The following is a 15,476-nucleotide window of genomic DNA, read 5'->3' as shown; positions in this document are numbered from 1 at the left end:
CGGTTTCTCCCCGGGGGACCGTGGGGCTCTCAACTGGGGCCACAGCCTCCACCATGGCTCGTACACAGGACTCCCCTTTGACGACCCCACTGGGAAGTATCGATGTGCTCTGCATTGCTGGCCCCATGCCTCAGTTTTCCCGGCTGTGGCATAGAGCCAGCAATACCTATCTCCTGTAGGGCAGGGGTTGAGCCCCCCGCCATCCCCATCAATCTCAAGGCCAGTGCCCCCCTGCAGTGCCAGTGCAGAGCAGCCTCCCTTCCTGGTGGGTTGACCCTGAGGATTTTGGCCTATGTCAAATGGACCCCGTCCCCACCCCCGTATTTGGTAACCAGGTCCCGGAGCCCCTTCCCCACCCTGCAGGCTCCTATTACCCAGCTGCCGCTAGGGCTCAGGGGTCTGGGGGCTTCCAGAGGGACTGGAGACAGCTCCTGGTGCGAGGCACCTGCAGGAGGGTTATTTCCCCCTCCCCTAGAGGCAGTGATGTGACCAAGGGCACCTGGCACATCGGTGGCAGAAGCAAGGCCTCATCTCGCTGCCTCCTGGGGTCCTGCCAGGACCTGGAGCAGAGCTGCCCTCTCCCCGCCCAGTCCCATCTGTCAGCACTGGGTGGGAGTCACTGGGGGCCCCGGCATGGGAAGCGTCACCTCTGACCTGCCTCCCGCCGACACATTTAGCCAGCACCTGGCGCCGAGCAGGGTTGGGCCCTTTGGAAACGCCATAAACACAAATAAAGCTCCACCCGGCCCGGCTTTCCCGAATTAGCTGCAGAGCAATTAACCCTCCACATGCCTAAAGCAGGGCACACGTAGGGACACGTCCCGTCCTCTCCAGCACCAGCAGCTCCCAGCTGCCCGTTCTGATGCCTGCAGGCCTGGGATGGGTACATGGGTGACAGGTGGGCCGGCCGGCTCCTGGCACTGCCTGGCCTGGCTGCAGCCCTTGGGTCCAGGGCAGGTGATGGGGTGGTCCTGATCCTGATACATGCAGAACTGGACTGGGGGGGCTGGACCCTGGGAGCTGGCCACAGCCAGCCCTGGTCCCAACCGGACTGGGGGAACAGGGCTCAGGCCTGAAGCCCCCACAGCTCTGAGCCCCCTGCCCAGCTGTGCCCCCAGCTCCCCCCCAGTGGGGCTGGGACCGTGCCCGGCACCGGCAGCAGCAGCAGCCTCTGGTCCCCAGGCCTAGGAAGGAGTGGGTTGGCGGGGCGGAGGTATTGGACCTGGAGCCACCACAACTACACAGCCGCTCTGCAGTGGCTGGGATTGGGGGAGCGCTGTGGGATGCCCCTCAGGGCCACTGATAAACGACCACCCCCTGCCCTGCTCTGTGCCTCAGTTTCCCCTTTGGGAGCACCACCCCCCCACACACTGCGGCCTGGCTGGGGTGGCTCCGAGCTTGGCCCGTTCATCAGGACAGCAGCGGCAGCTGCTTCTCGGGGGCTGGGATCCAGAGAAGGAGGGTGGAGCCTGGGGATGCTGGCATGGAGCCAGGACTCTGGCCTCTGCTACTGCCACACTGTGGGGCCTTGGTCATGTCACTTTGCCAGCACAGGAGCAGAGGTCCAGTGTGTGTGGCTGGGTGGTAGGACTGAGCCAGAAGCTGTTTCTAGCAAGCACTGGCGGGGAGGGGGTTTCCAGGCTCACGGGGGTTGCTGGGCTCAGACCTGGCTCCCAACACCTGCCAGCTCCCACCCAGGTAGGGGTGAGGGAAGCCCCATGTGACTCCTGCTGCTCGGGCCCATACGGAGCCCAGCCCCCTCTGCCCTCCACCCCGCTCTGCCTTTGATGAGATCCTGGCTGCCATGTGCCGGGCAGATGTGGCTGGAAGAGAACTGGCCAGGGGAGGGGGGGGGGTGGGAACAGAGCTGTATGGGAGCAGGAAATGCAGCACCAGTTGCCAGAAGGAAGTCGCCCAGCTCTGGCACAGCCTGGCATCCAAGACACCAGCCCCGGTGCAGCCAGGACACCTGGGTTCAGTGCCAGGCCACAGGACCTCGGGCTTTGCCATCCTGCGCCTCACTTTCCCCTATGCTATGGGGCTGCTTGTGGCCGTACCTGGCTTGGGGGGACACCCCTCCCCGTCTCAGGGCCTCTGTCTCCCCTGGGCCAGGAGAAGTCCAAGCTGGCCAGGGCCCCAGCTCCAGGCCTGCCGCAGCCCTGGCTCCAGGCCAGAGCCCCGACCGCAGGAGCCGGCCACGCGCCCCGCTCCACTTTGTTCCCTCACCACGCGCCAGGAACCGGAGCCCCAAGCCAAAGCCTCCGGCTCCCACCCCCCACAAACCTTTCAGCAAAGCCAGGGCAGAGCTCCCAGGCGTCTGGCCTGCCATGGGGGGCATCCCATGGGGGGCTTGACCCTGGGCCAGGACAGCGATGGAAGCAGGGAAATGGGGGTATAACTCAGGGGCAAAGACCCCAGGTGCTGAGAAGGGATCAGGGCAAGGGGGTCCCCACACACAGCCTGAGGCCGAAGCCACCAAAACACAGAGGGAAGGGACGAGATGGCCAAGTCGTGGCTGCCTGGAATTTCCTCTCCTCCCTACAGCCTCCCCCAGCGCGGGGTCATTACCTTCCTGCCTGTGGGGTTGTGGCTGCCGCGCTCCACCCCAGAGCCAGCTGCATTTCAGAGCAAGGAAAGGGAAGAGCCTGGTACGTGGCAGAGAAGGGGGCATCTGTTCGGCAGGAGCCCACATCAGAGCCGCCCCAGTCCCCGCAGGAGGCACCCAGGCTCCCCCCCCAGAAAACCAGGAGCTGCTCTAGGCCGAGTCCCTGTAGAGCCAGGAGGGCTCTTTTACCCTGAACCCTGACCCGGGTACAGCCACAGCCACTGTGTAGCAGGCCAGGGACCCTGGGAGACTGGGTTTGCAGGTGCCCTGAGGCCTGCACATGTGTGTGTGCGCACACATGTAGCTACCTGTGCATGTGTAAGCCTGTGTCCATGTGCTTGTACATGAGGGCCTCTGTGTGCTCCCTGATGGCAGAAGCCCTGAGATGGGCACGGACTTACATGAGGGTGTGTGCCCATACACGCGTGTGCAAAGGTACGTGTGCATGCACCTGTGTGCATAACTGTCTGTGCACATGCAAAGAAAAAGAGGGAAAGGGGCCAGGAGGCTTCCATGGCTGACCAGAGAAATCCAGGGCAGCCTAAGGGCCAAAAGGGGAGCACATAAAAAGTGGAAACAAGGTGAGATCACCAAAGATGAATATACCTCCTCTGCTCATGCTTGTAGGGAGGCAGTTAGACGGGCCAAAGCTGCCATGGAGCTGAGGATGGCAACCCAAGTAAAAGATAACAAGAAATTGTTTTTTGGATATATAGGGAGTAAAAGGAAGGCCCAGGGAGGAATAGGACCCCTGCTAAATGGGCAGAAACAATTGGTGACGGACAGGGGGGACAAGGCTGAACTCCTCAACGAGTTCTTTGCCTCAGTGTTCCTAAGCGAGGGGCACGACAGGTCTCTCACTGGGGTTGTAGAGAGGCAGCAGCAAGGCGCCAGACTTCCATGTGTAGACCCTGAGATGGTGCAGAGTTACTTGGAGGAACTGGATGCCTTTAAGTCGGCAGGCCCAGATGAGCTCCATCCGAGGGTGCTGAAGGCACTGGCTGACATCATTGCAGAGCCACTGGCGGGAATATTTGAACGCTCGTGGTGCATGGGCCAGGTCCCGGAGGACTGGAAAAGGGCCAATGTGGTCCCCGTTTTCAAGAAGGGGAGGAAGGAGGACCCGGGCAACTATAGGCCAGTCAGTCTCACCTCCATCCTTGGCAAAGTCTTTGAAAAAATTATCAAGGCTCACATTTGTGAGAGCCCGGCAGGAAAAATTATGCTGAGGGGAAACCAGCACGGGTTCGTGGCAGACAGATCGTGCCTGACCAATCTAGTCTCTTTCTATGACCAGGTTACGAAATGCCTGGACACAGGAGGAGAGGTGGATGTCATATACTTAGACTTCAGGAAGGCCTTCGATACGGTATCCCACCCCATACTGGTGAACAAGTTAAGAGGCTGTGACTTGGATGACTACACAGCCCGGTGGGTGGCGAATTGGCTAGAGGGTCGCACCCAGAGAGTCGTGGTGGATGGGTCGGTCTCGACCTGGAAGGGTGTGGGCAGTGGGGTCCCGCAGGGCTCTGTCCTTGGACCGATACTCTTTAATGTCTTCATCAGTGACTTGGACGAGGGAGTCAAATGTACTCTGTCCAAGTTTGTGGATGACACAAAACTGTGGGGAGAAGTGGACACGCCGGAGGGCAGGGAACAGCTGCAAGCAGACCTGGACAGGTTGGACAAGTGGGCAGAAAACAACAGGATGCAGTTCAACAAGGAGAAATGCAAAGTGCTGCACCTAGGGAGGAAAAATGTCCAGCACACCTACAGCCTAGGGAATGACCTGCTGGGTGGCATGGAAGTGGAAAGGGATCTGGAGTCCTAGTGGACTCCAAGATGAACATGAGTCGGCAGTGTGACGAAGCCATCAGAAAAGCCAATGGCACTTTATCATGCATCAGCAGATGCATGACGAATAGATCCAAGGAGGTGATACTTCCCCTCTATCGGGCGCTGGTCAGACCATAGTTGGAGTACTGCGTGCAATTCTGGGCATCGCACTTCAAGAGGGATGTGGATAACCTGGAGAGGGTCCAGAGAAGGGCCACTCGTATGGTTAAGGGCCTGCAGGCCAAGCCCTACGAGGAGAGACTAGAGAACCTGGACCTCTTCAGCCTCCGCAAGAGAAGGTTGAGAGGCGACCTTGTGGCTGCCTATAAGTTCATCACGGGGGCACAGAAGGGAATTGGTGAGTATTTATTCACCAAGGCGCCCCCGGGGGTTACAAGAAATAATGGCCACAAGCTAGCAGAAAGCAGATTTAGACTAGACATTAGGCAGAACTGCTTTACAGTTCAAGTGGCCAAGGTCTGGAACGGGCTCCCAAGGGAGGTGGTGCTCTCCCCTACCCTGGGGGTCTTTAAGAGGAGGTTAGATGAGCATCTAGCTGGGGTCATCTAGACCCAGCACTCTTTCCTGCCTATGCAGGGGGTCGGACTCGATCTATTGAGGTCCCTTCCGAACCTAACATCTATGAATCTATGTGACTACATGCATGTGGCTGTGGGTGCCTGGCTGGGTCTGGGGTAGGGGCAGGGCCCCTGGAGGCAGCAGCTCTACACCAGGCCATGCCTATGTACAGCACGGAGCACGCCGAGCAGTGTCCTGTGCTCCGGCCCCACCGGATTCGCTTAGCCAAGCCGGGTAGCGGCTTGAGCCCCAGAGCCTGCCCCATCACCCACACCTGAACCAGGCACCAGCCAGACCTACACACTTGAGTCCGGGAGACACCCAACTGGGCAGGGCAGGGGCAGGGCCAGGACAGGTGGCAGAGGTAGCCCATGAGATCATGGCTCTGCCCCACTGGTCCTGGTGCCTTCCCACTGCATGCACCTTGGCCCATGCAAGTCCCTTGGTGCCTGGTCTGCTGCAGGGTGGAGGGGGCAACTGAGGCACAGGCAGGAAAAGGGGCTGGTGGCACAGTGGGTCTATAGCAGAGGTGGGGGGTTAGGACCCTCAGGAGTCTGGGGCAGGAACCAGGGGTGTCTCTGGGGCAGAGGGTGGCAGTGAACCCATGCTGGCGTCCCTGTGGGGAGTGGGAGCTGGGCTCAGAGCTGGGGGGAAGAGGGGTCTGTCCATCACCCAGGCGTCTGGCCTTGCGTATCCCCTTCCCACCGCCTCCCACCCTCCAGCAACTGGACACCTGGGTCTGGCAAATCAAGCCACACCTTTGACCCTGAACCAGTCCTCTGGAGTGGCTGGGGGTTGGGGTAATCCCCAGGGTGGGGATCAAGCCCCCGGTGAGGGTCACACAGAGGCAGGAAGCGTTCCCACAAAACACAAGACCCCCTGCCCTGTCCCTGTCCCCCCCTGCCCAGTGGCGAAGGGACCAGAGCAGAGACCGGATAACTCATCACAAGGTTTATTTGGCCTCTGCACTGAGGCAGCCACTTGCAGTCGCTGGGCTGAGATGTGAACATGCGCCGAGGGGATTGGGACACCCAGCCCCACCCCAGGGCGCACGGTAGTCAGGAGACAGGCAGACACAGCCCAGAGTCAGCTGCATCTGGACCCAAGAAAGGCCACGTCTTCTTGCACTAGGAAGCCCGGAGCCAAGTCCCTCGCGGATCCTACGGGCTTTAGACACCTGGTGCCGCAGAAGAGATGGTCACGGGAGCTGGACTCGGGGCCAGAGGAGGGGGTTGGGAGTGGGATCCAGGGTCAAGCCCGGCCTGGGGGGGGTCAAGCAGCAGCTCTGTCAGTGCAGCCCGGGCTGGAGTCCATGGTGGGGAGCGAAGGGGCCAAGCCATAGCAGGGATGCAGGCCACGGCTCTAGGGTGCGTTGCTGGCCAGGGTGACGTCGGCCATGTACTTGGTGTCGAAGCAGCTGGCCCGGGCCTCTGTAGCGGTCTGCGAGCAGCATTTCTCTGTATCCTTCCATGAGTCCTTCTTGGTGTTGCACAGGGTGGCAATGAGCTGGGATTTCTGGGGGGGGCCAAGGAGACATGAAGGGTTACATCACAGCAGAGCCAAAGGATACCCTCATGCCTCAGTTCCCCCAGAGGGATTTCCCCCCCATCTCCCCTTTAAGTGGGGAAACCCAGCACTGGTGCCATGGGGAGGCCAGCTGCAAACATCTGGAGACATCTGGCACAGGGAAGTGCAGTGCCAGGGCAGGGCCTGGAGGGCATCTGCTCACCTTTCTCTCAGCGCACTGGACCCGCTCGTTTCCCTGCAGGCTGCAGCACGGCTTCTTCAGGGCCTGGATCAGGTCTGGGACAGGCTTCCTGTGTGGGACCAGAGGGCGCGTGACCGCAGGCTTTGGCGGGGCAGCACAGCCCACCCCAGCACCTGTCGCATGTCGCAGTGGGCCATGTGTAACCCACCCTTCAGCTAGGCAGGATGTGGCCAGAGAGGGGCCAGAGGGGATCAGTTCCCATTGAAAGTGCATGTCTCACTCCCACATGCACATGCAAGCATGTGCGGGCAAGGGGTTGGCATCCCATTGGGCACTGTTTGGAGCCCAGGGCCTGATCCAGAGCTCGCTGCAAGCTGCACTCCTCCCTGATGCCGGCAGGTGGCAGTGCTGCCTTGTTGAGCAACAGCTGTGGTGCCCACGGGGTTAACAGGCCTGGGGTTACCCAGCACCCAAGCGCCCCCAGGACCCCTCACCTGGACTGTGCCCCTTATGTGGGCAAAACTTCGGGGGGGGGGGGGGGGGTCCGGGACACCTGGGTTTTGCCTGCAGCTCAGAGAGCAGACGGGGGCTAACAGCTTAGAGAAGGGACCTGGGAGCCAGGACACCTGGGGTCTGGGAGGGGAGCAAGGCATGTGTGAGGGCAGGAGCTGGGACCAGGACACCTGGGTCCTGTCGGAGGGGACCAGGGTCTCATGCGTTAGAGCAGAGGCGCTGGGCGCCAGGACTCCTGGGTCCCATCCCCAGCTGTGGGAGGGGGAAGAGTGTGGTTGGGGGCCCCTGGGGGGCGGGGAGGGGAGCACTCACCGCTTGGTGATGAGCACATGCTGCCCACACAGGATGTCGAGGATCTGGGGCGTGAGCGGCGCCAGGCTCAGGGTGCGCAGCCCCTGGTCGTAGTTGGGGTATGGGGCCTGGCGGGCAAAGCAGGTGTCGCGCCTCTCGCCCAAAGGCACCTGGCAGCAGGGGTCGATGAGGGTCTTGATGGCGCCCTTCTCCTTGCAGAACCGTGCCATTGCCTTCCGCCACTGCGGGGGGACAGAGGTGCTCGTGAGTGCCAGCCCTGGATGCCCGGGTTCCCTGTTTCCCCTTCCCAGGGTCTCTGCAGCACCTGGCAGGTGCTACTGTAATGCATGTAATATTTGTGCCTGCGCAAAGTGCCCCGGCCTGATCTACTCCCAGTACAATACAGAGGCAACAGGACCGCTCCCCCCTAGCCCCTTTGTGCCCTGACCCCCCATGAGGAGGGCCCCCAGACCCCTGCCTCCCATGCCCCACACTCACAGCAGCGTGGGCGCAGTCCAGGTTGCCGTTGCCTTGGCAGCACCGGCGGTACTCGCGCTCCAGGATGGCGATGTTGTTGGCCTGGTCCGTGGCGCCGGGGGTCCGGAACCGGGCGAGTTGGCAGATATTGCGCAGGTTGGCAGAGGTGGGCTGGCCGGGGGGGAAGCTGGACACTGGGTGGGGTTGGGGCTGGGGTTCAGGTTGGGGTTGGGGCTGTGGTGCGTCACTGGCGAAGCACTGCTCCCGCGCGGTCCCGCGCTGCTTGCAGCAGTGGAAAGGCTTGGTCTTCACGCCGAATTCATCCTGGCAGAAGCTCTGTAGCGTGTCTGACCACTGTGGGGGGCAAGGGCATCAGGCGGTGCCCGGCAAAGGCCCCCAAGCCCCCATCCACCACCAGGACCCCTCTATCACCCCCAGGCCCCTCCATCCTCCAGCTCACCTCCCCCCCCTCCCCTGGACACTCCACCAGGCCCCAATCTCTGGCGAAGGGCACTCACGGCCTGCTTGGCGCAACCCAGGGGCTCAGGCCGCTGGCAGCACTCCTTCACGGCGCTGTCAAAGCTGGCGAGGGCGTTGGCCTGGCGCAGCAGGTGGGCATGGCTGCTCTTGGGCAGGTCGGTGTAGCGAGGGCCGGTCAATCCAGGGGCGCAGAGCTGGGCGGCGGTGAGGGTATCGGGGTGGGCGGGGGGGAAGGTGGCCAGGACGGAGCCCAGACCAAAGCGGGAGCAGGATACGCCGTCGCTGCAGCTCACGTCAGGGCTGCCAGGTTGAGGCTGGATCGTGGCTGGACGGGGCAGGAGCGGGGGCAGCGCCACTGGGGAGGGAGGGGAGAGCAAGGGTGAGCCAGGACCCCCAATCCCAGCCTCCAGTCCCCGTGGGAGCTCCTGCCCAGCCCAGCTCACTTGGCTCTGGGGTCCAGACAGTCCCAGACTTCGGGGCTGTGTCCAGGCTCCCCCCCAAATGGGCCTTTTCATCCTGTTTGAGGCTCTGGCCCCACATCTGGCAGCATCTACACTGGAGGGGGGGCTCCAAAACTGTCCAGCCTCATTGACACCACAGCCCCCTCTGCAAAGCTTTGCTGCCCCCCAGCCCTGGCCATGGGGATCCCCTGGGAGGGAGGGGAGCAGCGAAGGGGCCGGCGCTCACCTTGATCCAGGTCTGGGTGCCCGGGGAGTAGCTGTACTTGAGTGAAGTCATCTGAGGGCGGTGGTGGCCGCTGCTCCACACCTGGGGGAAGAGACAAGGGCTTGGTGAGCGAGACGGGGGTGGCTCCACATGGTCCCACCCAGATCTTAGGACTCTGGGAGCTGGTGCTGTGAAAAGCTGCCAGCAGCGAGGATGGTGGCACAGATGCCGGAGAAGGAGTGGTGGCCCAGGTGGGACCCGAGTGAGGGCTGTGAGCAGCAGGTCCTGGCCCCGTCAAGCCACATGAGACAGGACGAAGGACACGAGGCATCACTGGGCATAAGGCCGGGACCAGGCCAGCCTGGACCCCAGGGCTTTGGACCTCATTTGTGCAGAGGATGAGGGCACAGCACAGGGTGGGGAGGGTGCTGGGGCAGCTCAGGGAGGACAGGGCTGAGATCCTTCTCCGCCCAGGATAATGGCAGGAAGAAGCCAGGATGCTGCATCCTGGGAGTCACCAGCCTGGCCTGGCTGAATCAGCCCCATCCCATCACCTGCCACCCTAGGGTGGGGAGCACGGAGGTGACGGCACCGCAAAGCCTGTTCTGCTGCTCCGTCCTGCTGCCATGGCTCTGAGCCAGGCAGCCTTGGGCTGAGCATTAGGTGCACCTGTACTCAGTGCATTATGGTACCATCTGGATTGCCCCCCCAAGTTCTGTTGTTGCCCCATGGCAGGGCTTGTGGGGCTGTTGTATCCAGTGCCAGTCAGGGGTACCCCCTCCCCCCCAAACCCTTCTGCAGGCTGGGCTAGCTGCTAGGGCCTGTGGATCTGGAGTGAGGAGCACCAGTAGGGCTGGGGGGAGCAGGGGGCTGGGGGTCGAGAGTGAGGGGCACTGGCAAGGCTGCGTTGGGCAGGAGGCTGCGAGTCAGGAGTGAGGGGCACCAGAAGGGCTAGGGGGCACAGGGTGGGTCGGGAGCGAGGGGCACCAGGGCTAGGTGGGGAACCCAGGGTCAAAGTTCTTCAGCTCTGGGTGCTACCCTAATGCACCTAATCCCTCGCCCCCCAAACTCTGCTATAACAAGCCCTCCCTTTCCTTTGCCCATCTCCTACCCCCCAACCCTCAGCTGCCTGCAGATGCTCCCCAACCGTCCCGCTGGCCCTGGGAAATAGGCAGCCAGGAACACGGGGCAGAGCCAGCAATACCCCCAGTCCCAAACCAGGGGGCACAAGGCTGGAGCGTGCCCCCTCCAAGGTCCAAAGCCCTGCACAGTGTGGGGGGTCCAGCTAAGGGGGGCACAGAGGGAGGCACTCGCCAGGGCCTCCCTGCTACGCAGTGGCCATGCCACAAGCAGCGGGTGCTCCCAGAACCAGGAAGGGGGATCAACGCTTCAGGCCCCGCGGAGCCGGATGAGGCTCCTGGCAGCAGTGGGACCCAGCCAGGCAGGGCGGAGGCAGAGGTGGTAAACACAGCGCTGGTTGTAAGGGAGGGGGCAGGACACCTGGGTTCTAGCCCCAGCTGCGCCACTGGCTTGCTAAGGGGCGTCTTAGGCAAATTGCAGCTCCCTGCATCAGTCTTCCCATCTGTGAAATAAGGGCCATGCAACAACGCCCCCCCTCGAGCTCTCCAAGGCAGGGGCTGCCTCTGATTCAGGGCCCATACAGCACCAAACACCTGGCCCTGACTGTCGTGGCAGTGCAAGGGGCTGAGGCTTGACTCTTCCATGCCTCAGCTTCCCCAGCTGGGCACTCCTGACTGGCACCGAGCGCAACGGGGAACCCAGGTGTCCTGGAGCGGGGGGTACTCCTGGGTGGCACCGAGTGCAACAGAGTACCCAGGTGTCCTGCCATCCCCTAGCCCCATAGCTAGCGACTCACACTCACCTGGGTTTGCGGGACCGGCCAGGGCAGAGCACAGCAGGGGGACGAGGAGCAGGAGCACGGGAGCCTTCATGGTGGCTGTGTTGTGTCTCAGTGGAGCTGGGATCTGCCTGCCTCCCCGGGCATCTCGGCTCCTATTAATACTGCAGGGCTGGGGCTGAGTCATCGCCCTGACACGCGTGATCCGCCCTCGCCGCTGCGGCCGCCAGACCGCAAGGGCAGCCTGGGACCGGAGCCAGCTCCCTCGCCTGGTACAGACAACATGGGGTGGGAGGGGAATAGCCCCTGGGACGAGGTTCTTAGCTGGGACCGGCCAAAGGGCAGAGGCCTTGGCTGCACGCTTTAAACCTGCCTGCCCTTGGCACACAGGGGGCACATGCTAGGGACACGTGTGTTGTGGGGAGGGGGGGGTGACAAGTAGATCTCAGCTGCCCCTGGTGGGGGGACTCAGGGAGAGGGGACAGAGCCTGGCAGCTGCTGCCGCCCTGGGGTAGTTAGAGCCAAACTGCCCACCCACGTCCTCCTACTCCCACTAGTCTGCATGAGCCCCCCAGCACCTCCCTACCATGCTAGGCCTCAGTTTCCCCACCTGCCTGGCTCATGCACAAACAGCAAGCTGGCCCCGCAGACCCAGCTGTTGCACTCGGTGCCAGTCAGGAGTGCCCAGCTGGGGAAACTGAGGCAGAGCCTCAGGCCCATGTGTTTTCATGACAATCGGGGCCAGGCGCTTGGAGCTGTACGGGTCCTGAAACTGAGGCAGCCCCTGTCCCAGACTGGGGGCTGCATCCATGTTGCCCCCTCTCTAGCTGGGGGAAACTGAGGCACAGGTGGGGCTGGGTCAGTCACCTGGCGGGGCAGAGGCAGGAAGCAGAGCCCAGACTCCTGGGTCCCACCACTGTCCTGCAGCCCATGAAGGAAGGAAGTGGTGGCCAGTGCACCGGCGTGGTGCAGCGCTGTGGGCACGACTGCACACAGGACACCCGGGCAGCCAGCAGGGGGCGAACAGCTCCCTGAAAGCTCTTGCACCTGGGGCAGGATTGGGTCCTTGGTGCCACCCCTGGCACTGAGGGGTATGGATTAGGGCAGCCTCAACCCTGGCATCGCTGGTACCAGGAGCCACTCCGGACCCTGTGGACATCTCTTGCCAACCCTGGAGTTACATCAGATCCTAGCACCAGGGTGCGAGGAGGCAAGGCCTGGATCCTCCACCACTGACTCTCTGCACAGCCCTGGTCACATCCCTGCGCCTCCCCTCAGGCTGTGCAGGGCCTCACAGAGACATGGAAGCCCCTGGAAGGAGCCCCTGTACCAGGCATTGTACAGAGAGGACCCAACATGCCCAGGGAGCCTGGAGAACCATGGGACCCGTCCCCCAAACCGCCGGTGAATCACATCTCCTGGAAAGTGCCTGGGAAAATCCCTGCGGGCGGGCTAATCCCCCCGGAAAACCCTATATGTGCACCTTAAGGCGCTGGTGCCCTCATCCTGCCCTGCCCCACCCCAACACAGCTGGGCTTGCACTGGGGCGTGAGGGTAGGGTGGTGGGGAAAGGCTCCGGCCTTCCAGCTTTGCCTCGTTCTCTGAGCTCGGGTGCTGCGGCGGCTCGGTGCCTCAGTTTCGCCTCCTGCTAGGGACTCACCTGCCCTGCCTGGGTCCCTGTGAGGGCACTGGTTTGCACACAAACACGGTGGGTTCGAGTCCAGCCAGGACCAGGGAGGAAGAGGCCAGGACGGGACCCAGGAGATCGGGAGCCAACTCCCAGCCCAGCTGGCAGCCAAGATGAGGGAACTGGGACTCCCCAGACGTCTGCCCCACCAGGGTGAGGGGGACAGGGACCAGACCCCGCCTGTGAGCCAGGGGTACTTGGCCACTGGGAAAGCCCCAACTCATTGCAGTGCAGAGGGGAGGTCCCCGCGCTCCGGCCTGGGGTTCAGGCTGCAGCCCCCCCACACCCCACCAGGGAGAAACCCACACAAACTGGGGGCCATTATTAGCAGTGACACAGCCTCTCCAGCCAAGCCTGGGCCCGTGCCCGAGCCCCAGCTCTGGGTACTGGCAGCCAGCGCTGGGGAGCACCCAGCACCCAGTGTGTGGCACTGCGAGGGAGGAGGAAATGCTGCAGCTGCAGTTCTACAGAAGCTGGCAGGAAGCTGCCAGCTGAGCCATAGGCCGCAGCTGTGAACCAGTGGGATGAACGGTCCCTTAACCTCTAACGTCAGGGAAAGGGTGCAGGCAGCACGAGAGATGCCTCCTGCATGCCCTGGGGTGATCGAGACCCCCCTCCCCCATCACTGCCTATTCGGTGGGGAACACAGTGGCTACAATACAGCTGCCACCATGTCCCACCCCAAAAGCAGCCACATTTCGGAGCGAGGTGGGGAGCGGTGGAGGAACACAGCCAGGCTCTTTCAGGACAAAACCAGTCCAGGAAAGCTGCAGCCGCTGCAGATCCTAGCCCAATTGCCCTGGTTTCAGAGGCGGGCCAAATCTAGACCGAGAAGCAGGGGCAAGGTGCGTCCCCTCTGGGCTCAGTGCTGGGACAAGCCCCATAAAGGCATGGGGAAACGCAGACCATGTCTGTGCCTGGCGGGGGGGTAATGAGGAACAAAAGTTGTGTGGAGGAGCTGGCCGGGGCCGGCGGGAGGCAATGCTCACTGCTGAGGGCCCCTGCGAAAGCAGAAACCATCGCAGCGTGTCGAAAGGCCTGGGGCTGACGCACGGGCAGCTGGGACGTTAGTGCCTGGTGCCCTCCATGCTTGCGGCACGGGCTCCGGGTGCCCCGTGACTGGGGAAGGATGGGGCAATGCAGCCCCCGCTCATCACCAAGAGTTTCCACAGGGGCACTCAGACTCTGGGAAAAGTGGAAGAAACTAGATCCCACCCCTGTTCAGCTCCCCAAACCTCATGGTTTCATAGTAGCTAGGGTCAGGAGGGACCTGAACAGATCATCTAGCCTGACCCCCTGCCACAGGCAGGAATGAATGCTGGGTTCACAAGACCCCAGACAGGTGGTCATCCAACCTCCTCTTGAACTTACCCAAGGTAGGGGTGAGGACCACTTCCCTGGGAAGTTGGTTCCAGATTTTGGCTACCCTAACTGTAAAATATTGCCTTCTGATCTCCAACCTAAACCTATTCTCCATCAGCTTATGACCATTGTTCCTTGTCACCCCAGGTGGTGCTGGGGAGAAAAGGGCTCTGCCTATTTGCCTTATTCAGCCCCAGGCATCTTTCCCCTGAGCTGTGGCCAGAATGCGCCTAGCTCTGGAGTGGAGCGTGGGCGGCCGACGGACCACACCAAGGTCTGGCTGGGACACAGGACGGGGGGGAGGGCGCTGGTCCAAGACACATGAGGCCGCACCTGGCAGCAGGTGACACCTGCAGGACTGGCCTCTCCCGGTCCAGGGGTCAGGGGCTGACTCAAGGCCAAAGCAACCCCTGGTGAATCATGGCAGCTTCCTGCACGTTGGAGCTCACACGCTGCCCTCAGCCCACAGCGACTGGGAGGGAGGGGGGGTCCCCCAGAGCTGCCCCTTGAGCGTCTTGGTTAGCGACCAGGCCAAATATTTGGAAGTGAATTGGGGAAGTCCGACGTAGGCACTGGAGAGGCCTCAGCCACAGAGACCCATAGTTCTCCCCCCGCCCCCAGTGTGCTCTGGGCTGCGTTGTGCAAGCTCAGGGACTCATGGGGCGGGAAGCACTTGCTGTGACGAGGCCCTTGCACAACAGCCCTGGCTGAGATCACTGCTCCTTGTGCTCAGAGCCTCGGGGGGGGGGGGGGGGGGTGGTCCCTGGGACTCAGGCCTGCTAGGCAGGGTGCCTTGGAGCCAGCAGGTGCTCTGTGCCTCAGTTTCCCTGCTTGCCCCATTGCATGGGAAGATACCCAGCTGTCCCAAGTCCCTGGCAATGGCTGCAAAGCCCCTCCTGGGTAACTTGAGAGCCCCAGGCACTGGACAGCAGGGCCTGTCAGAGAGAAGCAGCAGTGGCAGGGCACCTGAGCCAGCCCAGGGGCCCTGGAAATCTCCATGGGATAAGCACCCAGCCAGCTGGGCCACATTTGGTCTCCTAAGCTGGCTCCAGGGGGTGACTGGGAGCCTGAAGCCAAGCCCAGGAGCCACTTGGAGCCCCTGCCTGTGGCCAAGGCTCTGGCCTGCCTCCTGTGCCCTCTTCTGATACCCTACACAGGCAGTGGCCAGGGCACACTGGCTGGGCATCAGTGACTGGAACCAGCAACCACACAGGGATCCTGGATGGATGCAGCTGGGGGCCCCAGCACAACACAACTAGAAAGCACCAAACCAGACCTATGCATGACGAATAGGTCCAGGGAGGTGATACTTCCCCTCTATAGGGCGCTGGTCAGACCGCAGTTGGAGTACTGCGTGCAATTCTGGGCATCGCACTTCAAGAGGGATGTGGATAACCTGGAGAGGGTCCAGAGA

General features: G+C 62.3%; 1 protein-coding gene across 1 annotated transcript; it reads right to left on the bottom strand.

Moving 5' to 3' along the window:
- Positions 1-5,956: 5,956 nt before the first annotated feature.
- Positions 5,957-11,244, bottom strand: ECM1 (extracellular matrix protein 1). Its single transcript, XM_014596606.3, has 7 exons — positions 11,038-11,244; positions 9,177-9,257; positions 8,528-8,844; positions 8,031-8,363; positions 7,554-7,774; positions 6,750-6,837; positions 5,957-6,535 (listed from the first exon to the last, which is right to left on the bottom strand). The coding sequence occupies exons 1-7, from the start codon at positions 11,198-11,200 to the stop codon at positions 6,383-6,385; spliced, it is 1,356 nt and encodes a 451-aa protein (XP_014452092.2). The 5' UTR covers positions 11,201-11,244; the 3' UTR covers positions 5,957-6,382.
- Between the last annotated feature and the right edge of the window lie 4,232 nt (positions 11,245-15,476).

Source organism: Alligator mississippiensis, chromosome 15 (assembly GCF_030867095.1).
Source record: "Alligator mississippiensis isolate rAllMis1 chromosome 15, rAllMis1, whole genome shotgun sequence".
In the NCBI taxonomy this organism is placed as follows: domain Eukaryota; kingdom Metazoa; phylum Chordata; order Crocodylia; family Alligatoridae; genus Alligator; species Alligator mississippiensis.
Note: the sequence above shows the minus strand (reverse complement) of the source record. Positions and strands in the feature narration are given on the sequence as shown.

What these genes read in the sequence shown, in the direction of transcription:
- ECM1 (XM_014596606.3), bottom strand. Translation starts at nt 11,200, where the DNA reads ATGACTCAGCCCCAGCCCTGCAGTATTAATAGGAGCCGAGATGCCCGG. An exon ending in GGCCGGTCCCGCAAACCCAG is followed by an intron (nt 9,258 to 11,037) that starts GTGAGTGTGAGT and finishes CTCTTCCCCCAG; the next exon opens with GTGTGGAGCAGCGGCCACCA. An exon ending in GCACCCAGACCTGGATCAAG is followed by an intron (nt 8,845 to 9,176) that starts GTGAGCGCCGGC and finishes CTCCCTCCCCAG; the next exon opens with TGGCGCTGCCCCCGCTCCTG.